Source organism: Lagopus leucura, unplaced genomic scaffold (genome assembly GCF_019238085.1).
Source record: "Lagopus leucura isolate 7727_CA_CO unplaced genomic scaffold, USGS_WTPT01 Super-Scaffold_100004, whole genome shotgun sequence".
Lineage (NCBI taxonomy): Eukaryota > Metazoa > Chordata > Aves > Galliformes > Phasianidae > Lagopus > Lagopus leucura.
In genome coordinates, this window is record NW_024962264.1 from 64694059 (window position 1) to 64720613 (window position 26555).

The 26555-nt window shown below is 42.2% G+C and overlaps 1 protein-coding gene across 1 annotated transcript in view; it reads right to left on the reverse strand.

Moving 5' to 3' along the window:
- Positions 1-8071: 8071 nt before the first annotated feature.
- POLR1A (RNA polymerase I subunit A) overlaps positions 8072-26555 on the reverse strand; it is a 30836-nt gene continuing 12352 nt past the window's right edge. Inside the window, exons 17-34 of the mRNA XM_042871341.1 lie at positions 25257-25339; positions 24971-25129; positions 24562-24660; positions 23952-24104; positions 23350-23432; positions 22793-22958; positions 22146-22367; positions 20551-20765; positions 19748-19915; positions 18645-18780; positions 17978-18135; positions 16852-16966; positions 16171-16290; positions 15589-15873; positions 14404-14604; positions 13540-13657; positions 12061-12225; positions 8072-9320 (exon numbers count right to left, since the gene is read on the reverse strand). Coding sequence (XP_042727275.1) covers positions 9220-9320; positions 12061-12225; positions 13540-13657; positions 14404-14604; positions 15589-15873; positions 16171-16290; positions 16852-16966; positions 17978-18135; positions 18645-18780; positions 19748-19915; positions 20551-20765; positions 22146-22367; positions 22793-22958; positions 23350-23432; positions 23952-24104; positions 24562-24660; positions 24971-25129; positions 25257-25339 — 2747 coding nt within the window. The 3' untranslated portion in view covers positions 8072-9219. The remainder of the gene's footprint in view (positions 9321-12060; positions 12226-13539; positions 13658-14403; positions 14605-15588; positions 15874-16170; positions 16291-16851; positions 16967-17977; positions 18136-18644; positions 18781-19747; positions 19916-20550; positions 20766-22145; positions 22368-22792; positions 22959-23349; positions 23433-23951; positions 24105-24561; positions 24661-24970; positions 25130-25256; positions 25340-26555) is intronic.

The following is a 26555-nucleotide window of genomic DNA, read 5'->3' on the forward strand; positions in this document are numbered from 1 at the left end:
AGGATGACTGTGGTTTGCAGGGTGCTAAAATGAGTGCTGACTCAAAAGTGCCAGCCAGCTCTTCGCAGAGCTCTCAGTTCAATCAGAACAGTGTCTTTGGAGTGACCAGAACTGAGGCAGAAATGGACATCACGTGCAGTCAGGAAGCAGGCTCATGAGCCCTTACATAGGAGCACCATCTTCTGCTGGCAAGTCTTAGAGCATGCTGCAAAGCATTAAAGGATCATCTGCATCTACCCCCGTGCATGAGAAGGGATGTGATGTGTCTGAGATCACGAGACATCTGTGTTTGAGCTGGGAACAGAGCCCAGATGTTGTGAGCATTACAGACATTTGCTCTGAGCACACAGCTTCTCCTCGCACTGTGTCTGGGCTGCTTGGAGCTGCTCCTGCTTCATTGCCTCGCAGCAGCCCATAGCAAAGCCAGAGTGGAACCGGAGGCGCTCTGCTCTCCAGCTAACCAGGAGCAGCTGCTGAATGCTGTAGTGAGAAAACAGCATTTCATTTGTAGTGACATTGCTGCTACTGAGCCAAAAAAAACCCAAACACAAATGTGATGCAAATCACCACTCAGAAACAGCGGCTAAGAGTCGCCATGGTGTTACCCAGCACAGCCCTTTGTCATGTTTTCGGATAGCACACAGAGGCAACCACCCCTTGGCTGGCACACATCTGTCACTGCACACAGGCATACTTAAGAAGACATTTTCTTCCCCGGTGCATGGAAGGGTCAATTGCAGTGCATTTTTCTGACACGGTGGAAAAAAGCCTGGCAGTGAGAGAGTGACCTTCATCCTCCTTTAGAGATACTAAAACCAGCTCTAATGGGAGTGCCAGGATATCGCTTCTCCTTTCCCCTCCTTTTTATTCCCTGTGTTTAACTCAGCATATCCATCCATGTTTCTCGGCCTGTTGTCTCCAGCAGCCACTGTAATACAGCATCTGAAATCCTCCCACCTAAATTAATACCAGTTTCAATTACATGAGGTCTGATAACCCCGTTTCTAAGACTCCGGGTGAGATCTTGCTAGGAAACCAGAGCAGCGCTACAGAGCTGCGTTGGGGATGGCACACCTTGAATGTTTCAGTGTCTGAATGGGAGCTAGGAGAAAGACGGGCTCTTTAGCAGGGTCTGTTGTGATAAGACAAGGGGAGGTGGGTGGTTTCTAACTAAAAAGAGGGGAGATTTAGACTGGATATAAGGCAGAAGTTCTTTACAGTAAGGGTATTGAGGCACTGGCACAGGTTGCCCAGAGAGGTGGTAGATGTTCCATCCTTGGAGACACTCAAGGTCAGGGTGGATGGGGCTCTGGGCACCTGATGGAGCTGTAGGTGTCCTTGCTCATTGTAGGGGATTGCCAGATGGCCTTTACAGATCCCTTCCAACATAACCAGTTCTAAGATCGCTGTGTGTTCCTTCCAGCTGGGATATTCTGTGACTCCTACATGTGATACTCAAGTGTGAAAAATATCACAGTCCCTGTTGATAAGGGTGAGCTCAGAGCCCATCCCTGCAGGTGCAAGATGAGGACTGCGACTTCCTGAAACAATCCTTTCTGCAAATATCCTGCAATAACTGAAGTGGCTTTTGACTCTAGCAGGGGATTTCTGACCCATTACTTCAGAAATGCTTTGTAATCAGTTTTCCAGGAGGGACAGAAGGGCAAGCTCTGTTTTTCAAAGTGACTCAAGCCCTGGGAGTGTACAACCGTCACAAGTTTTCCTTATTTAATTGCATGCGGATGTTTTCCAGATCATTTATTAGGCAGTAAATAAACCCTCTCAAATCTCCGGCACTCCTCCACAGACTGAAGCTGGATTTAGAAAATAATTCTAGGGAAAACAATTATATAAATATATATATATCAAAGAGAACTGAGAATGTTGAAAAAGCGGCTGCTCTTCTTATTTCATTCCAGCACGAACCTTTTCATATGTAAGAGCACTTCCAAAATGGTGAGGGTTTTTTTTAAGCACCTCCTCTGCACCGAGGATCAAACGAAATCTTTTGGTTGACAGTAAACAAGATGCCTGGTTTTGTTGCATTGGGAACACTGATATCTGGCTCTGGGGATTGCTTGGGTTTGGGTTTGTTGTTTTTTTTTTTTGTTGTGACCCAAAGAGGTGAAAAGCCCAAGTGAAGCTGACCCTTCAAAACAGCTGCATTCCACTCATTTCAGCTTTCCCATCTATAAAGCCTGATTTTACTTAAGATGCAGGAGTCCAAATCCAACTGCACCCTCATTTCCCCATGTGGAAGAAAGCTTTGCTTAGAAACATCTTTCCCTGGAACAACTGCATTTCCAGTGCTCTTTTTCCTAGCAGCACAGTTCAGCAAGGATTTCAGGGCTAGACCATGGGGAGATGATTTGGGTCAATGAGACCTCGAGGGTCAAAGGAGAAGCAGAGGGGAAGGCTCTGCCCCACGCTTTTAGCATGGCCTATTAAATTCACAGGCAAGAGCTGGAGCTCTCAGCCAGTGGCCTGGTTGCTGGTTTGGCATCAGAATGGATTTGGAGCATTCCTGTGGGCATGAGGGCTCCTGGATGAATGAAGATGAGCAGCTCAGACAGCGAGCTCACATGCTTGCTGTACCCAAAGTAACCGAGCCAAAACAGAGCCTGGTGGGTGGAGGAGCAGAGGCATCAGCATCTTAAAACAGCTGCTTCAGCAGCACTCTTCCAACCAGAGCCCTGGCCTGACCCCAAACCATGAGGCAAAACATGAGAGCTGCTGCATGAGCTTCAATCCTGCATTCATCCCATGCCAAGCGGCAGAGAAGAGCTCACCCAAAGGCCTACAGGGCGATGACTTCAGCTATCAGCTTTGCATTTGCTCACTGCCCCTATCCCCCGGGCAGGGCAGCAGGAAAAGCCACAGCATTTCCTTTGGAGCAGTGCAACAGCAGGGGAAGCACACGGACCTGCACTGAGTGAGAAACATTTCTGAGCTCACACCCTGCTGGGTCCCATCAGCTCTTGGAAGATCTGACAGCAGCCTGGGTGGGTCATTTCTCAAGGCAGAAGCTGTGAAATTACGTAGCAAAAGTCAGTTTACCCCCATCTGCTCTGACTTCACTGGTTTGGGCTTTCTCCCTAACGCAATTGAGCAAGGAGGAGAGGAATGGGCACTCCTGGCTATCTACACTCCCTTGGCACCAGATGCAGCATGAAGCTAAAAGGCAAGAGGAGAGCTCATGTCCAGTCCCAAGCCTCCCACAGTCAGCTTGGCACCAGCAGGAACTCAGATCCAGCAACCTTTCTCTTCCCATCAAAATTCAGGTCTGCAGCTCTGTCCAAAATATCCACAAAGTCACAACTGATTGCCATGTACACCCCGTACAACTAACTTACATTCACAAGGCTGGTGGGCCAGAGCAGTTCTCTAAAATTCTGCATCTTCAAGGCTGGCTGTGGCTCTGGGCAGCCTGGTCTGGTGGCTGGTGACCCTGCACAAAGCAGGGGGCTGAAACTAGATGATCACCGTGGTCCTTTTCAGGCCATTCTACGATCTTCCAGAAACAAGGCAGGCACCCATGCAGAGGAAACACAGCGTAACGGAAAGCAGAACCAGCCTGTGTTGGAGTGTTTTACAGAGCCTTGATTCTTTCCAACACACTGCCCTGGGAGTTTTCTGCAGAGCTGCTGCACTATGCTGTCAGCACATGATTTGCTCTACTTGCCCTTTCAGTTTTAATGTCCCATTAATAATGCATCTCCGTATTTATTGCAGTTTGCATTAATGTTCCGCTGTTACTTCTTGATCACTCGTTACTCTCACTGTAGCACCAGGCAGGTCTCCAGGACACAACCAAAAGCCCAATGCAATGCAGCAGGGCCGGGGGGCAGTTCTGTTCCCCCAGGTGACATAGCACGATGCTCCCAAAAAGACAGGAGCAGCCCTGCGTGCTCGCTGGCTCTGCCATCAACATGAAGCTTTCCAGGTCAATTGGGCAGTCTACTCTAGAGGGATCCAAGCCAGAAGACTGGAAAGCATCATTAACAAGCAGCTTGCTTAATCCTGGCTCTGGGACACTTGTAGTAATGAGTGCAGGAGTAGGATTTTGAGCTTGCTCTGCTGGCATGGCTCCTTTGTTCAGATACACATCCTTGTGCTTTCCGGATGTCCGAATGGAGATCCTACAATGGGTGCTGCTCCATCACTGCCCAGCTCCCATCAGGACCAGCCACAGGCCTCCAGGTGCCACCAAACCAGTGTAACTCCACACAGCAAACTGGGAACAACACAGAAAGGCAAAGGTGGAGCAGCTGGGATCTGCCTCACCTAGGGGTTACAGCATCCATCCATAACACAGGGCATCAGCAACCTTCTATTAACCCAAGAGACTTCAGACACTCATCCTTCACATCACAGCAGTGCTTTTAAACCCTGAAGAAAACCAACACAGCTGTAATCTTGTTTTGAAGGCAGATTTCTCTCCACTGTTCTGGATGAGGCTGCGCAAATGTTAAGAAAAAGTTCTGTCTTCCAAGAAAGCCATGGGAGTATATGGCCTCATTTTCCTTATCTTCCCCTAGGAACAGGGAGCCAGCTCATCCCCTCTTATCCCTACAAACAGCAGCAGAGAGCTTCAGAGCAGGAAGACTTCAGTTTCCCTGTCCCCCACCAGGCTTTGAGCTGGTTGGGGTGCTCAGGAGATAGAGTGAAGCTACATGGGGCACCACCCAGAGCCAAAAGCCAACCTCTGCATCCTCAGCAACTGCTCTCAGTGTCAACCTCTCAGATACAACCACACAGGATTCACCTCCACTTCCTCAGCTGCATGTAATTACCTAAAAAACAAAAAGCCTCAAGTCTTAGGATCACAGAATGTTTGGGTTGGACAGGACCTTAGGGTTTATCATCCGGTTCCAAGCCCCTTGCCAAGGGCAGAGACACCTCCCACAATGTCAGCAGAGGTCCTTAGGGTGAGAAACCATCCATGCTACGTATAAACAGGAAGGGGTACAACTGTTTATGAGGGTGGATAGTGACAGGACAAGGGGGAATGGTTTTAAACTGAGGCAGGGGAGGTTTAGGTCAGATATTAGGAGGAAGTTTTTCACACAAAGGCTGGTGATGCACTGGAACAGGTTGCCCAAGGAGGCTGTGGATGCCCCATCCCTGCAGGCATTCAAGGCCAGGCTGGATGTGGCTCTGGGCAGCCTGGTCTGCTGGTTGGTGACCCTGCACACAGCAGGGGGTTGGAACTGGATGATCGTTGTGGTCCTTTTCAACGCAGGCCATTCTATGATTCTACTCAGCATGCTATGTAAACTGTAAGGGAAAGGCCAACCTTGCCATGTTTAACACTGAAACCTTCAAAACACTTCTCACATCTCAGCTTTATGAGTGATGTTAACAAGTTCTCCAGCTTGACCTCATCGCAAAGAGAGGTTTTGCTTTGGACTGCTCTGCCTGCAGCCAGCTGGAGCAGCTAGAGCCAGGAGCACGGCCCCATCACCACAATCTGACCTTGTGTGAAGTGTCCCTGAGGTGTCACAAGTCTGTGTGCTTGCCAAAATCCTCAGCAGATGAGCTAAGGATTAGCTTCCAAATTCCAGTATTTACTGGCAAGCTTCAAGTAGTCTGTCCAGAAAGCTTCTGAATGATTAAAGACCTTTTACTGACATACTGTGCATGTCAGTAACCAAGCAGTAGCAACAACACAAGCACAACAACATGTGAACCAAGATCTGGTCAAACAGTTTTTTGCTTCTTGTCTTCTAACATTCAACCTCACTTTCGAAATGAAAAAAGCATGGATTGCTATTTGTATCCATTCTTGTTGCCTGATGTGGGATTAAAAAAAACGGTTTATTGCCACGACTAAGCCTTTGATGATTACTTAATAAGCATAAATGTAGTTCACTTTTCAATTATTGTACAAATAAAAGTAACTGATTTGCCATTTCCAGCACAATGGCAATTTGTTATCCATATCTTCAGGTAACAAATCTGAAGCAGTGGCTTGGTACGCAATAGAGATACACCACCAAAACAAGCATGACCAGACATCCAAGAGTTCTGAGCCCCGCTGCCTGTACTGGAAGTTCCTTATGCTGCAGCTTTAAGTATTTTACATTTACTGCAGCCTCTTCCCCCAGCTGCCCTACCTGCATATACTAACCATCCCAATCCTGGAGGGAACTTTCTGTGAAGCCTCAAACCTTCAGCATTTCAGAGACATTATGCAGCATTATTCATGGAGAAAACACATGAAAAAGCAATTTTGAAAGCTACTTTTTCTTCTCTCCTTGCTTTTTCACAGCATCTTGGCACCGTACTGTGCAGCACATAATTAAAAGAGCGGATGGTTCTGAGGGAAAAAGAAGAGATCAGAAAATGGCAGAGCTACATGATTTCTACAGATTGAAATGCAGCATATATGGAAAAACTATAGGAATTATCACAAGGTTTGACTGTTCAGTACAAGTTTTGCATTATTTTTGATGATTGTCAAAATCATGTCATCAAAGACACTGGAAGAAGGACGTGTAAACAGTGTGCATTCAGCTGATCCTGTGGAAAACAGTCACCAATGGCACTGAGAACTCTTCACGTATCTGATGTGTTTCTTCACTACTTATTGAGATCAATCTGCCATCAGAGAGAACCAAGAGAGAAGTAACTTAAGAAATAATAATTACACCAAATTCTGATTCAGAACAGTGAGACATTTGGGGAGGGAGAAGGTTGTTATGAATTCTTTTTATTTAAGTATTTACAAAGCTCAATTCTCATTGCAAAAGCTCCAGCACAGCTTTCTAACCATTCTCCTGGCTTTCAGTCATGTTTTCCTCTTCTCTATGATAATCACACTTACTGCTAACACTTTGGGGCCCATAAAACTGTTCCCATTCATTACCATGGCTGAGTTGGAGGGCAGGAAGATCACATCCTCAAAAAGAGCTGTATATAACTGTTGCACAGAGCAAGACAAAGTCAGTCATTCAAGGTCCAGCTGCACAAGAGCTGCCCGTCACACAGACAGAAACGGAACTCCTGCAGAACTTTTCTTCTACCTCTCTTCTTCTCCATGCATGTGAATTTTAAGCAAATTGGAACTTGCCTGAAGAAAGTGCAGCCCAGTCCCTAGGCAGAGTGCTGACACTAAGGATTAACAGGAGTTGCTACCTCAGCTGCCTTCATGCTATAGAGCATGAAGAATGGCAAAGTAAACTAACCCCATTCATATGCCAACACACGGACATTGCCCGCTTCCACAGACAGCTGTGGCCCTGCCATACTCACTCCCTATCCCTTTTGCCCATGAACAGGAACAGCCACCTCCTTTGTTTTTCTAAGCAGACACAACTTAGGAAATGGCTTTAAGTTGAGGGAGGGAAGATTTAGGTTTGACATCAGGGGGAAATTCTTTACAGAGAGAGTGGTGAGGTGCTGGAACAGCTGCCCAGAGAGGCTGTGGATGCCCCGTCCCTGGAGGTGTTCAAGGCCAGGTTGGATGGGGCCCTGGGCAGCCTGGTCCAGTATTAAACAGGGAGGTTGGTGGCCCTGCGTGTGGGGGGTTGGAGATTCATGGTCCTTGAGGTCCCTTCCAACCCTGGCCATTCTGTCATCTGTGATGACTTAGAATCTGAACTGTAATTCTGGTAGCTCACCTACAGCCTGACTTACTACAGCCTGACTTAGAACTGTTTTTCTGATGCTGGCCTGCTGTCTAAATTTGAAAGACAACTCAACATGGAAAGGGAAGTTTGGTTCATCTGGCCACAGCCAGAGCACGATTTTCCAAAGGCTCTGTTTAAAGACTCACCAGCATCAGACAGCTTGCTAGCTTGCCTCCCTGCCTGCTGAACTCACCCCTGCTTCCTGCAAAGCTGATTGTGCAGGGACCAAGAGACACACAACAGCGAACGTGCTGTTCGCTGCAGGACAACAAGCAATACTTACAGATCCTTCTCTGCAAGCAGTCTGTAACAGTACAGACTGTAATCTGAAATTAAGACTCATTACCCCATTGCTCTTTCCTATTTAACCATTTACAAAGTTCTGCCCAACTAATTCTATCCTGGCTGTTCACATGTTTATGAGAAATGCACAGCAGGTGTTAAGATTGGAAAGGAAATCCTTTATTTAAAAAAAAATCTGCAGAGTGAAACTGGAGAGCTGCTGGTATAATGCATTTGTTAAGCTTCAACAAAATGTGCAGTGCATTTGACACACAGTCTTAAGGGTCTGATGCATGGAGACAATCCACAAAGACTCTTTCCCAAGTGTAAACCAGTGCTTCCCCGTGTCTGAGCTAATCCCTTTAGGGCAGCTCTGCTGCAAGCAGGAGCTCCTCAGCTGGATTAAGGGCACCAGAGAGCAGGGCAGAGGGTTGAAATCAGGCAGAAAGTGTGCCTATACAGTAGTAAGCAAGCATCAGAGAATGGTAACAATTTACATGCATCTCATTCTGATTAAAATTGTATTAAAAATGTCTGATTCACAAAGAGATTCTGTCTGTTTAACAGCCAACAGTATGATGGCTGCTGCTTGCATGACAGAATTCCCTTGGTAACAGTCACATAACAGGGTGTTCCTAACACTGCTCTGCCCCATCCTTTATTAAGCACTTTTTTTTTTTTTAAATACAAAATATAAAGCAGAAATAGTTTAAAAACCTCTGTGTTAATAATTCTTCTGGGACTGTTTTGTACAGCACCTCATGCTGCCACTTATGAACAAAAAACCTTTAACAAATATCAGGTTTCCCACTGTGTCAGAACTGTTCCACATGTAGACAGTGGAAGATGCCTAAGGAATTTTCTGTATTCATGTCTTTGGCTGATGAAGGATTGCACTAACAGTGCAACAACCACATGGCAACTGCCACTACCCACCCAGCATCCTGCCCTGCAAGATTCAGGCCCCATAAACAGATTCTACTTTGATTTCTGCCTTTGTGAGACCCAGGTGATCTCCTCCATTTTATTTCTGTCTATGTAAGAAATAATAATAATAATTAAAAAAATAGAACAGTGAGAAAACGGTTCTTTAGAAGCATTTCTTTTGCTCTATAGGTGCAAACAATCTCATTAAAGAAATTAGGCTCATCAGGTGTCCAGATTAATACATCTGCTGGCACAGGAAAGATGACCAGAGACACAGCACATGTGTGCTCATTACAGATACTGTAGGCACAGCTGTGGAGCATCCACATAGAAATACTTATGATGAACAAATCAGAATCCTTACATTACAGGCAAAGCACTACGTAAGGGGTTGCTTGAGGTCAAACAAACCAGTCCCTCCTTTAACAACTTTTCCAAGCACCAGGCAAGCAGAAGGGGATCTCAGTTCATCATAGGCACCTACAACAGAGTTAGAAGTCAGGTTAGTGTGTTCCCAAAGGCTTCTCCAAGGTCAGTGCTGAAAGAAAGCATTCTATTATACATACAACAACTTCATCTGGCTCAGACCCCCAACTTCAGAAAGGTATTGCCACCTACTGTTGAGACTGACTTTATATTCCTAGAGTGGAACTTGAAAACTCTTCCCACTTTTCCTATAACGACTATTTGCTCTTTTGAGTCTTGGCGTGCAAGTAGAGAACAGGGCCACACAATTCTCAATTCTCCCCCACTCAGGATGAAAAGAACACATTCTGAATTCCAAGAGCACACAGATCTGACCTTCCACTCAACACATTTTGCTGATTAAATTAATTGCTAGAAAAAAAATGCACCAGTGAGGCAAAACCCAAAAAGATTTTGCTTTCATTCCTGCCTTTCTCCCGTGGAGTCTTTTTCCTTTGTTAGCGTGAATCCTTTTGATGTGGATTTTAAATCCTTCTGGCAAGATCCGAAGAGAACTTTTGACTGTAGAGCAACATTCCTTACATTCCTTTGATTTTGTGGCTGCTCACTGTAGCGAGATACTGTCATAGAAATTTGGAATCTCTCCACATGACAAGTTTGGCTGGTAGTGTTTTGCTTTCACTGTTTTTATAAGCAACCAGAGTGGTTTTCATTCATCCTAACTATCTGTAAGCTGGAGATATATATATATACATATACACATATATACACACATATATATATATATATATATATATATATATATATATATATATAAAATTAAAGCATGCTGTAAGATTGGAAGTAAAACTGTTAAAGCTTCAATAAGTTGGTGTTTACTTATTCCATTGAGCAAAATGAACTGAACTTTCTATTAAACAGAGGATGGTGGGGAAGGTGCTGCATCATAACAATTTATGGCACGCGCTGCTCTGATCTCAGCTACAGCTGTACAGGTAAATAGCTGCTCCTAAATGTGTGTCAACTGAAGAAAGAGAGAGAGGGGAAAAAAAGAAAAAGGTTCTTTGTTAGGTCAAAGTCAGAACCGTCCTGTTTGCTCATGTGATGTTAACAAAGAGTTATTATTTGAGCAAACAGCCAAAAGGATCCCACTTCTGACGCAGATGTGCTCTTCCCACACCAAATCTTCCTGACCAACAGCCCACTGGGTCACACCTGCACTCCGACAGCATTTCCCTGCTATTGTAGCTGTTCCCTCTGCTTCTTCCTATCCTTTCTCATTGATTCAGGCCATACATGGGCACAGTGCCTGTTTCAACATACAGTCAAGTTGTCACTTGCATTAAAACAAATTAGATCCAGACTGCTGTAATCCACGTTAGGATTTTGGTTTCCATCTTAGTGAAATAAATATATCTCTGCACCTTTAGTCAGCTTGGCTTTCCTACAGATTCACCATGCCCTTCTGTTAGCATGCACTTCAAGGCTTTATTTGCAAAGGTGTTCAAGGCCAGGTTGGATGAGGCCCTGGGCAGCCTGGTCCAGTATTAAATGGAGAGGTTGGTGGCCCTGCATGTGGCAGGGGGTTGGAGATTCATGATCCTTGAGGTCCCTTCCAACCCTGGCCATTCTGTGATTCTGGGGCAAAAACTTTACCTTATTTATAAGCCAACATGTGATATAATGCACCCAGAGGAAGCAACTGTACAAGAAGCATCCTCTTCTATTCATTTTTACCCTGAATTTACATTTCTTCTGATGTTCAGATGAATTACAAGTCAACTGTAACTATACTATTCAGCAAAATCCTCATTATTTTCCCAGACAGGGTGCAAAACAGCAATAAGAGACAGAAGTTCAGTGGCAGAAGTCTCTCTCTCTGACACTGGTGCCATGCTTTTAAAGACACTGGATAAAAAGGCCATAATGACAGCTTTTCCCTTTTGCATTAGGTAATGCAGGTGGCACAGGAGCATTCAAGGAGGAGCATCCAATTAGCAAGTGATAACAACCAGGAGTATTTTCAAAAGGAGATGTAATTAGTATCCAAAACATGATACCAAACTGTCCAGTGACAGAAGAGCCATGTTTTTTGGATGGGACTCCTACATATAGAGGGCATCTGCCACTTCAAATGCCCTCAATGATCCATGCAGAAATATGGTTAGGTAGATGAAACCAAAAGCTCTGCACAACTTCCAGAGCAGCGCAGAGGCCACTGAAGGGTACACAGTCATCTCAAATGGCAGCAGAAACCCATCATTAAGCAAATTAATGCGACCCTTTGTCTGTGTTAGAGGAAAAAGAACATCAAAGAACCAAAGACAGTAGCTCTAAAAGCAGAAAAGAAGAAAAACAGAATCAAAGTAACAACCATGAAGACTGTTCTTACAATAAAGTTCTGAATGGCAAGGAGAAAACACAGGAGTTACAATAGGAGACATGAAAACCAAGCAGAGATGGCAATGTTAATGGTGTAAGTAAAGACAGATAAAGGCAGATTTAAAGGCCTTGTTAGAACAAATCTTAATGATCTTAAGGTTTGTTATTAAACAGCCTATCTAATTCTTAAAGATGGAATCACAGACCCCACAAACTACATGTGGGAGCTGACTTCATTTAAGCTGGCAGAATTTTATTAAAAATGTCTGGAACATTTGGACTTAATTAAAATTTTAGCCTCTAGCATTCTTTTCTAATGCAATTATGCATTACTCAAAATAGAGGAAAGCTCCACTGCAAACAAAGCACACGTGAAATCCTGCAGCAAGACAGTTCAAACTAAACCATTTACCCATCATCGTTGCTTCCTTCAGGAATTTGTAACTGGTTTCAAATGTCATTTGTTGCAGAGGGGAGGAGCTGGACTGGATTCCAAAACGATTCATGGGTTTATAAACTCCTTCAAAACACATGTAGTCTGCCACAAGCGAGAGGTGCCGAGGGTCTACCACAATGCCTAAGAACACAGGAAAGAGCAATCAGAGCTTTCTTACTAAAGAAAGAGGTCTGATCTAAATTAAACCCCTGAATTAAACTCAACATGGAGAACACATCTTTATTCACGTTCTTCTGGCTGTTGCACTTCTTTGTATGCAGCTGGCATAGCTGCTCCCCTGACGCATCCAAGACAGGCATTCCTCACTATAATATAAACCAGGAAACTAGAACATCAAGAGTGCTGTAAAACAACAGTGAGATCTCTATCATCTTTGTCTACATGCACCCATCTACTAGTGACGGGATGGAGCTCTGTGCCCTCACTCTGTGGCCTATATTAGCCAGGCAATGGAGGCAGAAAGGTTCTGATATTTTCTGTGTATGATGTTAAGCACCCACAGAAAACCTTACTTAGGCTCAAATAAAACAGCAATTACGGGATGGAGCTCTGTGCCCTCACTCTGTGACCTATATTAGCCAGGCAATGGAGGCAGAAAGGTTCTGATATTTTCTGTGTATGATGTTAAGCACCCACAGAAAACCTTACTTAGGCTCAAATAAAACAGCAATTACTTGATGGGAAATCATTAACTGCTCTGCTAACATCTAACTGGGAGAACGTAACAACTGGAAGGCTTTCTGGATTGCCAGCTGGTAAATCTGTTTTTACAAAACCAGTTGCTAAAATTCCCACTGTACACAGTCATAGAATGGAATCATAGGATGGCTAGGTTTGGAAGGGGCCTCAAAGATCAGTTAGTTCCAGCCCTCCTACCACAGGTAAGGTTGCCAACCCCTAAACCATTCACTAGAACGGGTTGCCCAGAGCCCATCAAGAATCTTCCCTAAGCTAGCTATCTGGATTCTCGCAGCAGTGCAAAGGGAATAACCTTCAGTCAAGGCAGCACAGCTATTTTAGGGAAGATACAAACTGAACTATAAAGGGAACCTGAACTTTTATCATTAAAAAGCTGAAGTGAGGCAAGATTAAATCCAATTGTCAGGGCCACTCTGCACGTCTAACATAGTTAATGTTCCTCAGATGTTAATAATTAATTCCTGTGGACTTCCCAACTTGCAGAGTTCATATAGTATAAAAGAAAAATCTGACACATGGATAAATATAACCTTGTCTAGTCAATTTTCTACTATGATTAAACAGAAGTTAACCAAGAAATTCTTCCCAGAATACACTACAGTGACCAAAATTATGACAACATGATTTAAAATATGATTTTTAATTATGCTAAGACATAACTGTGAGCAAAGTGGCTGTTTTTACCAGCTTAATGATAATAAAGACCTTCTTCAATGATAGAGAGAGAAATCCTACCATAGACAGCAAATACATCTTTTATTTCCTTTATAAGGACCCTCAGGGCAGACTCAATACCATAATTCTTAGCCATGGCATGAATATCATTGGAGTAAAGTCTGTTCAGGTCCAAAATCTGAAAGCAAAAAAGCACAGATATAAATTAGGACAACGGTAGCTTTATTTTTCCAAATAAGTTCAGCTAAGCTCAGTAAGCTAAAAAAACTTTTTTCCCCCCTTTCACCTTCCATTAAGTGAACGCCAACAGCTGCACAACAGCAAGGCAGTACCTCAGAGCCAAGCACAGACAAAGGTGACTCTGGAGATCTGTTTCAATCTTTATACACTTATGTCAGAATCAAAATTCAGCAGAGATGAAAAAAATGACCCAAATTCAGAAAACAAACGAACTGACCATTCCCAGAGCAGGACACAGTAAAGTCTTGCAAGCAATGTCTCAGGCAGCCAGAACTACTTTTAACAAAAGCAGTAGAAAAGATGTAGCATAAAACAATCCTCTGTTTGTAGAGTTATGGGCTAGATGGCATAACAGAACTATTCATCTCCAAGTACTGCAATTCATTTAGATGGAAGAACTCCCTCAAGTAACATTTATAAAGACAGTTACAAGCACAGTGTGGAATTATCTGTCATTAGATGCTGGGCTGCTGCACAAAAAAAACGATTTATAATCAACCCTTGAGGAAAGACTCTGATGAGCTCTGAACACATCTGGGGAAAGAAAACAGAGAAAGAAGAGCGCTTAAGAGCTGAGGAGACTATACAGCAACCCTGCTAAGCTTAACTGGCACCCATCATCCACCACCTCTCCCTAGAACACAAAGGGCCATTCCAGTTCAGGATTACACACAGATTACATACATCAGCGTATCTGAACAGCTCTGCAAGATTTATCCCTTCAGTGTGCAGAATGAGTTCTTTCTCTCCTTTCTCATTGGTACTTTCATTCAACAGGCATCGTGTGATCCCCTTCACTTCATGTATGACTGTGTTTCGTGTGAGAGAAAGAAGCAAAGAGGAGATATCAAAGTACACCTTCATCAATGGAAGAGTCAACGAAACCTAAACAGAAAAAAAAAAAGCAACACAGTGTTTATGCTCAACAACCAGCCTGCTTCCTTTTCAGGCAAAAAGCAGCCAAGTGGGATTATCCTAATTGCATGTTTGGGAACAAAAATGTCCAAGTTGAATTACAGCTGAGCAACGCCAACACGAACACCACATCCCAGCCATTTATTCACATTGCTTTCAAGCCCTCACAGCTTATACTAATTATTATTATTATTTTTTTTTTTTGAAGATGGCTAGACTTCTTCCCTTCCATCTTCCACTATGCAGGAGGACTATGCAAGTTTCTGAGTGCCTGCAACTTGTTTGATTTGGTTACATCTTTTATAGTTTCACAGCAGTGGATGGCTGATGAGTCACAGCTGAGGTCAAAGACAGACTGTTGCCGGATGGCTTTTTGGGAGGAAGGATATAGGAGTAGAACTGAGGGAGGCAGACAGTATAAAAATAACTGGTTAGATATGAAACAGGAAGTTTTATTTCTAGAAGTGTTGAAAGGTTTTTTAAAAACAAGGAGAGGGAAACGTTGCTGGATAAATGAAATTCATGTTCCTGCTAGATTTCTCCAGCTGCCACTGTTACATTTGATCACGAATTCCTGTCCCCTCTAACTACTGTATCACAAAGTTACAGAACTCCAGCTTTATTTATTCTAGAGTCCTCTATGAGCAAATGTGCTTTCCATATGAAACTCCCTTCCTGCCTTGTAGACACATTCTCATTCTTACAGCAGTCCAGCCAATTTTTTTCCCCACCAGGATTAAAACAACATAAACCCATCAGTTGTCATTAAAAGAAAAAATAAAAGTTTCAACAGGGGCTCTGTAAGTCAGAGGGTTGCTAAAAGTGGCATTAAGTACACTTGTGCTGAAGCACAGACTTCAACTTTCCTAGGAGATGCACGTTACAAGAGCTACAAGCAATCCTAGATGTTTCTAGATGCAACCACACAGATGTTTCCAAGTACTACCATCTTACCTCACACCAAAGTTCATTTTCAGTGTCAAACGTGTAGTTCTGTATAGATGGGTGACTGTTCAGAACTGCATTCACTCGCACCTCTGCTGACTTAAGTAATTGAGCTCTCTCTTTTTTAGTCTGAGACATAAAGGAAAGATGTGGAGAATCATCTCCATCTGCTCCATTTTGATCTTCTTCATCAGCATCTTGGGCCCTCTCTTCCTTTTCCGATTCACTCTCTTCATCTTCGGGATTCTCAGCAGCATTTTCTTCCCCATTCTCTTCTTCACTCTCATAATCAACCTACAAAGAAATAATGAGGCACTCATCTGAGCCAGAACACATAGGGAAACAAAACACATGAAGCAGTTTTATGCATAAATCTTCATGGCAGATGTGCTGCAAGTATCTTGCCAGTACCATATGGCACAAATGAAAGCATAGCTGTTGTAAAGAGAATAATGCAGCAGATGCAGCTCAGACCCTACTTATAGAATCACAGCTTTGGAGTTTGCATTAATGAAAATTTTCCTGTCTATGCAGACCAAGGCAGAGGAAACAGAAATTAAGCACAGTGCTGAGCACCTATGAAGTCATTACCTCTTCTTCCTGGTTCCTCCTCATTTTTGCTTCTGTAGCATCACCATCACCTTCATCAGGTTCTGCATCAACAATCTTTTCTTCTTCCTCACCTTCTGGAGCTTCTTGATTATTTTGTGCCTAGAAATCCATAATAAATGAGATAATCTGATTCTGCTGGAATGCATGAAATCCATCAAAAGCCTTTAGCTATGCATTTGTAATTTAGCAATCCCTGTCCATCTTTAAGATGGATATTCTTTCTTTAACATTAAAGAAGACATTCTACAATATGTAAGTTACTGCTCTAAGACAGCCCTTATTGAGAAAGAAGTGACAGAAGAAGCATGCAAAAGCTCTTCAGCAAACAAATTATTTCCCTAAAGGTATTGGGGAGCAGTTCTGTGACAGGATCTCATTCTGGGAGAGCAGTAAGCTTTTTAGGTCTTGCTGAACCTAAAACAAATATGCACTCTCAGAGTACAGTCTTAAGTAAACGAGGATTTTATCTACAATAAAATTAACAAGGAAGTAGTTGTTAAGAGAATACAAAGGTAGTTTATGCGTAAAGAAAATAATTAACAAGTACTTTTGTATTCACACATTTAGGGTCTTATCAAAACAGGCTATGCTTTTCCAAATCCTGGTTCTCAAGAACAGATAAAGAAGTGAAGTACTGAGCTCAGGTTATGGTTCCTGTACCTTGTCTCCAACATCTTCCACATCTCTACGAGTCGCTTTGCGGGTACTGACTTCAGTAAAAGATGACATCTTTGCACGCTTCCTCTTAATGGCTTCTAAGAAAATTTTAAAGAACCTGAAAGAAGAAGCAACCCAAAATGTCCAACCTCAGCTAATCTATGATTTTAAGTTGTCAGAAAATGAATATGCCTTAAGAAGCCAGTCAACTTGTGATAGGACATAATCCTTTGGTGGATGCAAGAATATTTTTAGGGTAAGGCAAATTATTTTTCTGCTTGGCCCTTCCCCATTTCCTTGGGAATAAAAATTTGGTATCAAATCTCTCAGAGTGGTTGGCAACCCTGCACATAGCACAGGGGTTGAAACTAGACGACCATCATGGTCCTTTTCAACCCAGGCCATTCTATGATTCTATGAATGCAGCCATGCATCCAAAAGCTTATGATTTAAGCTCATCTGGATATAAAATTCAGGGCATCACACCAATGGGAATTTTATTATTATTTTTTTTTAAACCAACAAGCAAAATTGTTAGATGAAATAACTCAGCATCAACACATGGCTCGGACAACAACAAACAACAAATGAAGCCCTCACTCTTTCCAATTTTTAAAGAACAAACAACAAAATCCACAAGGTTTATTTAAGCTTAATAACAGCACCAAGGGATACCTAAAGCACACTGAAAATCAACACTTCAGCAGCCAAAGGTAAGGAATGTGATGCTGCTTGCATAGGCTCTTCTCACATAAGATTTACCTCACTTGTCCAAACAACACATTTTATGCTTTTATTGCTCTCTCCCTTTTCGTTTTGTTACTTACATACATTAACTATGTATTTTACATGCAGCCCGAGACAATTCCTTTTCACTTAATGCGGTCCAGGCAAGCAAAAGATTGGTCATCCCTGGTCTCCCTCAGTAGCATCCTGCACTATGGCCAAGCCACTGATACCCAGGATTGCTCACGACAAAAAGCAGCCGTGTAGATCTTCTGCTAGCACACCTTCAGGGCCCTGCTGCACTGAAAACCACAGCAGTGGTAATAACAAACATGCAGTGATCCTTAGAGCCCACAGAAGGTCAAGAGAAGAGAAACAGGAAAGCACGTGAAAGCAAACTAACCTTGTTTCCATGAAGTGCAAGATGTCCCTGGGCTTCACACACTTCTCCTCTCCATAATATTCATGGGGCAAGAAGCAGAATTTGATTTTGTAGAGGCGATGGCTGTTCTCTTTGTTCTTTAAGTGCAGGGATTCCTCTAACTCAACTTTCTGCAATACCTACAAGTAGCAACAGGTCTGTCTTACTGAAAGCACCTTCTTTACTTCCTGCAACTCCCATGCTTTCCATATGGGACCAGAATTACACAAAACTAATTGAAAAACTTTTCTGCGGGCTTTGTGGCAGCTCCTGGGGAAGATGACAATACTTCACTGCATTCTTTTTGGCCTCAACTCCTGTCAAAGATTGATTCAGACAATAATGGGAGAACAGCTTGACCCCTTGTCCCACTTTTTCACAAGAGCCCACGCTCAGTGAGCCAACAGCTTCATTTTATTGACCTCTGTTCCTCGGCCATTGAAAATGACCAGTATTTTAGCAGAATTGAGTCTTAACTCTATCACTGCTGCTTTCTGACTTGAAGAAGCAAGACAGAAGACACAGAACGCAGGAGAGCATAGAAAAGACTGCACCCCTAAGAAAAGATGGGCCTCAGAACTGAACAGACTTCAGCATATCTGTCTCTGCTGTGCAGATTCTCAACGAATACACTGCATAGGTGGCTCACCTCAGCTAAGCACACTCTTGTGAGCTGTTTCTTGAGCTGTTTCACCTTCTTGTGAGCTTTCTTGGTACTGAGCACAGGAACACTCATCATTGGCGTTTTAATATTTGCACTGGCTGCCATCAAGATCTCCCGCAACCTTTAAACAAAGAATAGTCTTTCAAATTAAGCAATAGAAGCACTATGCAATCAAATCAACATCTCTTTCATTTAATAAGACAGCAGGCAGCAGCACATTTATTTAATAAGCCAGCATGCAGCGACTGCCAGTCTCACCAAAACCATACGTATCAAGAGCTGTGGTTACCACTGCAGCACTCCTCTGCACTTCCCTGGTTCCTCATCATGCACAGCACACCAGCAGCTCTACTGATTCCATTAGATTATCATTCCAATTACGGGAAGAAACCAGAGATAAGTTGTTCCCAGAAAAGAACTAATGAAGCCTGCTTCCTACAAATGCATAATGGATGCTTCTCTTGCCTTCTCCCTCTCCTCTGCTTCACTGAAGTAACACCATCTGCCACCTAAGACATCGGTGCCACGTACAAGGCCAGGGTTATCATCTGTACGACTAAAAAATGATGACTGGCTGGTAAGTGAGTATGCTGGCAAAGTCACTGCCAGCAAACAGAAGTGCCAGGAGAAACCTTGATGCAATAAGCCAGGTCCCTTTCTGCCTAGGTGATGATAATCCTAAACTGCAAGACTTTGTCATCATTTACAGTGATTTTTGTTTATTTTAATAAATGACAAACAGGTTTAAAAGTTAATAGGGGAAACTAAGGTGAGACAAAGAGCAAATCCACAAAGCATGATTGCCTTAGGGCTATACTGCAGTGAATAAGATACAGAAACAGGCCATTTGTTATAAACCAAGGAAGGGTAAGGAACCAGTTATTTAGTTTCTAGAAAGTGAAACAAAAGCCACAAAACTGTAAAGAGTTGAAATATTTCTGAAATAAATAATAATTTATTTATTATTAATCACAATAAACTGATTTATCATTTGCTCTGAAGAATACACATCCCTGCCATTAAGACAAAAGACTGCTATTTAAGTGCCAAAAATAGCTAAGGACCCAAGGAGCACACAGGTTTCTCACCTTGGAATACCCAACGTGACATTCATTTCACCTCTGCCAGCAAAATGGAAGGTGTTCAGAGTCATCTGTGTGGAAGGCTCCCCAATACTCTGAGCTGCAAGAAGACCCACAGCTTCTCCTGGGTCACAAAGAGACCGTTGCCACTTCAAATATAACAAATCCTTTAATCTGGAAGACATGATGTAAGCAGAAATATAAGTTCAATGAGTACAAAGTAAAGAACTCTGTATAGCCCAAAACAGGGCTGAGGCCAATGAAGCTCTTCCAGCCAATTTCTCTTGGTAGCCTTTGGATAGATCCCTTTCAGAAGCCATAAAACTAGATATCCTCATCTAATTTGAGAACTACACCCCATTAACACAAAACCAGGGCACAGGCAAATAATATTTTACTTCTACTGCTAATTTTCATGTTATCAAATGAAAATCTATTTACTCACTTTCTTATCTCTCCTCTCTCACTAACTCTAGGATGTGGCAAGAGCACATTTTCATTTTTAACTCTTATGAAGAATTATTTTATACGTAGAACACAAGGATGCTGCTGCTATTCCATGAAGCCTTTACTAAAGTCCTCACCAGCATGAAAATCCAGGCTTGGAAGGAACTGATAACCCAAACACCTCTCCATGATGCACTACACAAACGTGGCTTTCAGGAACCATTCTGACACCCACAGCATTTGCTTCACAAAGGTCACAGCAAAACCAAGAGTTGATAAAGACTTCTCACTGTTAGCCAACTCAGTCCAAAAAGAGAAATATTTTTATGTCTCAGCAAAGGAGTGAGCACAGAAGTTACTACCTATCAGAAGAAATTGCTGGTTGCATGCAACCTCCTCCCTTCTCACATTCTCGTTTGTTGATATAATCTTCGACTCCATTTTCAAATGTTTCTGAAACAGATGCAAAGTAGGAATCTGGACGCCAAACAGCGAGACTTGGGTCAGGACACTTATTTGCCTTCTTTAGATACTTTCTTCGTTTCTTCTCATCTAGTTCATACCACATCTTCAATAACTGAAGAGAGAATTTTTAAGCAGGTTGGTTACGCCACAACAAGACCAAAAGAAAATAATGCCACTTCCACCAGTGACCTAGCAAAGCAAGAAAAGCTTATCCACAGAACACTTAAGGCTGTATGTAACACACACTGAAGAACAACTCAACGGCAAATACACTATTCTCCACTTTGATACTCACACTTTTGATCCTACATGTCTTCAAGGTTGTTTACACACTTGAAATAGATTGCCTATCCATAGCAACTACTTCAGAAACCAGTGAAACAGAGTTAAGAATGCTTTTAACTTTCAAGTGAAACGTCTTGACATACTTAAATCTTTGCTGCTGGCTGACTCACCTGTCCCAAGTTGACAGAACAAAGGAGTTTTCCTTTTTTAAATTAGTTTGCACTTAAGATTTTAGCACTGATCTTAAATGCAGCTTGTATCTTAATTATATGTGTTGATCTGCCTTATTTCTATTCTTCAGTTGGCCAGATTTTCAAGTCACATTTTGAGTGTTACATTTAATAGATGAAAAAGTTAACAGACATAAAAAAAAAAAAAAAAAAAAAAGGGAAAAAAGTCAATGCAGGGAATGAGCTCAATATATGTTTTACAAGGTTTTTTGTTTTATGAAGGAGAAATTAGCTTGCCACGTGGTAGTCTGCTCACTGAGCTTTGAGCTTATATACTGAGACAGATATATATTTGTCTATAACTATTTACCTGTTGAAAGGAGGAAAAAAACAAATGCATGAGTCCTCAGGTCAAATTGATCTAGATGTCATTAGACACACCAATAGCAACAAAAAAAAAAAACCAAACCAACAGCACAGCTGAGTAAACATCCTAGTGACATGTGCAGCCAAGCTAATGGAAGTTATATATCTCAACACCTTCAGTTTGGAGCTCTGTGTCAACTGCCCACATTGTACTAGGACAAATCCCTTGTGAAAAATATAGCTGTGAAATAGCACCTGCTTGCATTTCATGGTCCTACATTCATTCAGTAGAAGCAATAATATACAAATCAGTACCCTGATGTACAAGAGTATATAAGCACACTTAAAACAGTAGACAGGGTTGGCTTGAGAGCTATATTCTATGTGCAACAGCCACTGGCTGTTTCATAAAACCAGTTTTACCTGAGAGGTTTTGGCCTCTGCCCTAGCTCTTGGGCCTAAAGACTTTAAGTAGCAATAAATTAATCTCATCTCCATTACCCACACAGCTGACATGTGATCCCTTCAAAACCTGGAAAAGCTACCTGTGAAACAAAACATGGAGGGACAAAAAAAAAAAAAAAAGTCACTGGATTCCGCATAGTTTTTTTTTTCTTTCCCTTAGTTTTGCTTTTTTAAGGGCTAGGTCAATTCAACTGCTTCTGTGTTACCTGTAAAGTAGCAGGATCTCTTCCATTTTTGCTTTCTCCTCCTGAGATTTGTGTCTTTACACTCGCCATTTTCTTTTGAGAAAACAACAGAAAACCTCCTTCTCTCTGCACAGGGTTTTGGTGCCTGGCCCACCACTTTCTGATGGCTTTAAACTGCTGCTTCGCTTGGTGCAACTCCATCCTTGCTAAGGCTTCGTTCAGATGATTTGTCTTCTGGATCACCTAGAAGAAAGTTACCTGTGGGATTACTCCAATCTCTACACTTGCAGTAGCTGAAAAGATGAATAGGTCATCTACTGCAACTCGAAACATTCTGCTGCTGTAAAACAATTTTCAGTCCATACATCTTTATGTGACTAATGCCACTCTTTATTAAGTAGTGACTGAAATGACAAAAAAAAAGGAAGTCATCAAATGTGAAAACCTGAGCAAAGTCATCATCTCTGTTGATATGAATTCAAGTGCAGTGATAGAAGAGTCAGTAAAACTGAACAGTCACTTCTGTATTTCAAATACAGTGGCAAAAAAAACATGGCATAGCCTGGCAGTGCCACACAGCTGTGCCACTACCTCACTAGAGATAAGCCAGATATTAACCATGCATTTCAGTCTATTTACACCACATAATTAACATTTAAGTGTTCTACCTCATAGTTATCAGCAATGAAAGGAAACTGCTCGGGTTGTAAGAACTGAGTTTTAGGGATATCAAGCCCATCTTCTCCATACAGAAATTGCACCACGCTGCCATCGCTGTCCCGTACGGTCAGGTCATACTGAACCACCAGCCCTTCCAAATGCTTTATGATACACCTGTCCCAAAGGAGAAAACAAATATTGAGGCTACAAAGTAATAAGGATGATACAATCCTAACGTGAAAAATACTGCTTCCATTAAAACCTTAAGTGCACTTAAGGACTTGACAGGAACCTTGGAAGAAAAATTCTTACAGACATGACGTGCAGACAAAACGTGCAATGATACTGAAAAGCTTCCTGCACGATTCTCTGGCAATTTCCTTGGGTCTTACAATCAAAAAGCAATTTTTTTTTTCTATTTCCATAGTCACACTGAATCAGCTGAGTGCAAGGAGGCAGTAGTCATCCCCCAGAACCCCTCACTATCTCTAAATAATTTAGAAGTTCTACCTTCTACATACTGCAGACGTGGCCTGGATTGGGATCCAGAATAACATCCTCTTACCTCTGCAGGTACCCAGAACGGCTGGTTTTGACAGCTGTATCCACAAGACCTTCCCTGCCAGCCATGCAGTGAAAGAAGAATTCCTAAACACAAAAGCAACAGCATCAGCATTCTGCTGACAGGTATACCAAGGCTGGTAATTCACACTCTTTCTGAAAAGCTATATTTGAAAGTACAGTGCACATAGTTGATTTATCTGTAATTGCAAAAACCTCGACAATAGCAAGATCTATATAAGTTCCAGCATAAGCACATAATGCTATAATGGTATGATAATAGCAGGGTGGCAAAGTCTTTGGCTATAGCAAACGAGAACAAGTCCAATTGCAGCAGCACAGACACAGAAATGGAGAAGAGCTGCTTACCTTTGGAAGACTTCAGGTAGGCAGGGATCTCCAACAAGAGATGCCCTCACCTCCACTGCCAACCCTTAAATGAGGTCTGGGAAGGGATGGATCCTGGCTCCATCCCTTACAGTCACTCAGGTGTTTTGCTTGCACCTGAGCTCCCCTGGGTTGGCCTTCCCATCAGGTACTCAGTCATTGTTTCAGGCCATGGCTTATAGCACTTCCACTACAAAGCAGAAGGCATATTAAACTTACAGAAGGCTTGATCCCAGTGAGAAATCTGCCAGTCACAAATCCTCCTGAGCTAGGGGAAAAATCGTAAGGTTGGAAACACGGCAGAGATTTGCCAGATGCCATCAGCGGGGGCCTTCGACCTTCCAACTCAATCTGGCCCAGCAAACAAGAAATCTGCATTTGAACAGGAAGGAAAAAAGGAAACGTCATTTTTTCCCCCATCAAATTTTACTCTTGTAAGTGAAAGATTTTTTTCCTTGAAAACATCGAAAAGAAAAATGACTCGTCCACTAACTGTTCTTTAATTAAATGCTGAAATGCTCAGTGAAGGTTCTTGCTAATGATGGGCAGCAAAGGCATGTAGATCACAGCTGGTCTTTTTAAATAAAATTATTTCAGCATCTTGACTTGAGTCAACACTTCCACTTCCATTCTGTATAAATATTTCAATACAAATATATGTGAAACTAAAATATTGTAGATATATTGGTCCCTATATTACTGCCATTCCCAAGCCCACAATAAACATTTGCATTGCTATTAGATAGCCACAGAATAAGTTTCAGTAATGTGCATTCTAATACAAATTGTATCAATGCACATAGCTGCTAAGAATTATGATTATCATTACCTGTACTGTATTTACAGTGGATCCTTTGGCTCCTGACTGTACCATCAATTGCAGATTGTTCTCTGGAAAGCTCCTATGCAGACCAAATGGCATGCAAACCTATAGTTGGGGTGTGGTGAGGGGAAAAAAAAACAAACTGTTATTAATAAAATAATAAACACAATTAATTTCTGTTGAAAGCAAAGCAACTGCAGACATGCCTGCTTATAATTTTAAAAGCATTTTGAATATGTCATTCAGGAAGGAGAAGGCTGAGGTGTTCTGGGAAGGTGGTATGTGAAGCTTCATGCTGGAGACAGATGGAAAGCTTCAGCCTCCAGAACAGTCTATCACCCTGCATCAACATGAAATTAACTTAAACAGAAAGGCTCTAAACAAAATTAGTATATACAGATGCCTCAATGCCAACCTTGTTAACTTCATTGTTGTAATTGTTTACTTCCTCCTTGAATTTCAGGTCAACCATGTTAAAATCTCTCTGGTCTTTGCAGAGATGGGCATCCTGCCATTTCCCTTGTACATCTTCACATGATGCTGTTTCTGGCAAATTAAGAGCTGCTCTAACAACCTGAAAGTAAAAGACTTTTGTTGTTGTACTTTGGTTTTTTTTTTTTGGTGCCAAGCAAGTAATTACACAGGGCAGAATTTCCAAATTTTTAAATCACTGGGAAAAAAGTTATGTGAAACAGACTTACTTCAATACCACACTGGTTTGATTTTCTGATGATTTTGTGTCTTCTGCGGTCTGCTTCAGGTTTAACCAAGATATCTTCAATCCCTGTTAAAGACAGGCAGACCACAGTGACCAAAAAAGAACTGAGAAAGTATTCACTTCCTGCAGAAGTCACCAGAAATAGTCATGTAAGTGTGTAGAACACATAATGGACGAGGAGAGACAAAGAGATGCATTTATGTAGCTTTTAAAGATGTGTAAGATTAAATGCAGTCTCTCTTAGAGACTGCAGAGTCGCTGCCCCTGGAGATGTTCCTAACAGGAACAGCCCTGCACAAGCCCACCTGGCAGGACTTGCTTTGAGCAGAGAGTCCCAGAAATCTCTCTCAGAATAAATTACATCTATAGCAGCTGAGGGGACAAGTGGGATGCTTTACTATGTAGAGTCATACAAGTGTGAACAAAGTAAAGGTGCCTATGGCCCCATTATGTATCCCAGCATCTTCAAAGTCCAGACCCTCCTCTCCTCCCCCAGTTACAACTTTGTCTCTTCTACACCTTTTGAACCTTACTCATCTCAGCATCTCACTTTGTTCAGTCCTGAATCATCTCACCTTCTCTAGACATTACTCTCCTGCTCCAGACTCACTAATCTTTTTCTGACATTTTTATTACCTAATGATCTTTGCTCACTACCTCTGTCAAAGTAGTAGTTTTGGAGCACCCTTGCTCCAGTGAATCTCACCCTTAAATTTAACACTGCATTTGTATAAAAACACCATGCAGAGCTCTACATGGCTCTTTGAAGCATTTAAACTATTGCAAGAAAACAGAGTGAGGGACAAGTTTTTTATTCACCACCAATTGCATTTTTGTATGAGTTGGCAAAGCTGTAATGAAAGTCAAATATTTATCAAAAGACTTACAGTTAAGTGAGATATGCAAGACTTTAAGAACCCCTCAAGGTCCTCCTATTTCACTCATCAGTTTTTATGGTTTGTATGCAACCATAGAAGTAAAAAATAGCATACAGGCTCATCGGAGACTGTATCTAATCAAAGCTTATATGCAAGACTCTACCCATTTTGATTAGGCAGGACAGACAAGAGAATTTAAAGGACATGCTCAAGGTTATACTTTATTCTTAAAAGGCCAGCTACATTAAAACAAGGAGAGGGGAGGAAAAAAGAAAAAAAAGAAAAAGAAAAAAAGGTTGCCAGACAGTGATCCTACTCAAAGACAGTGTCTCATGAGACTATTTACAGAACTCCTGGCATGCATTCTGCCCAACAATGTTTGCTTTACACCTCACGAGGTTCTG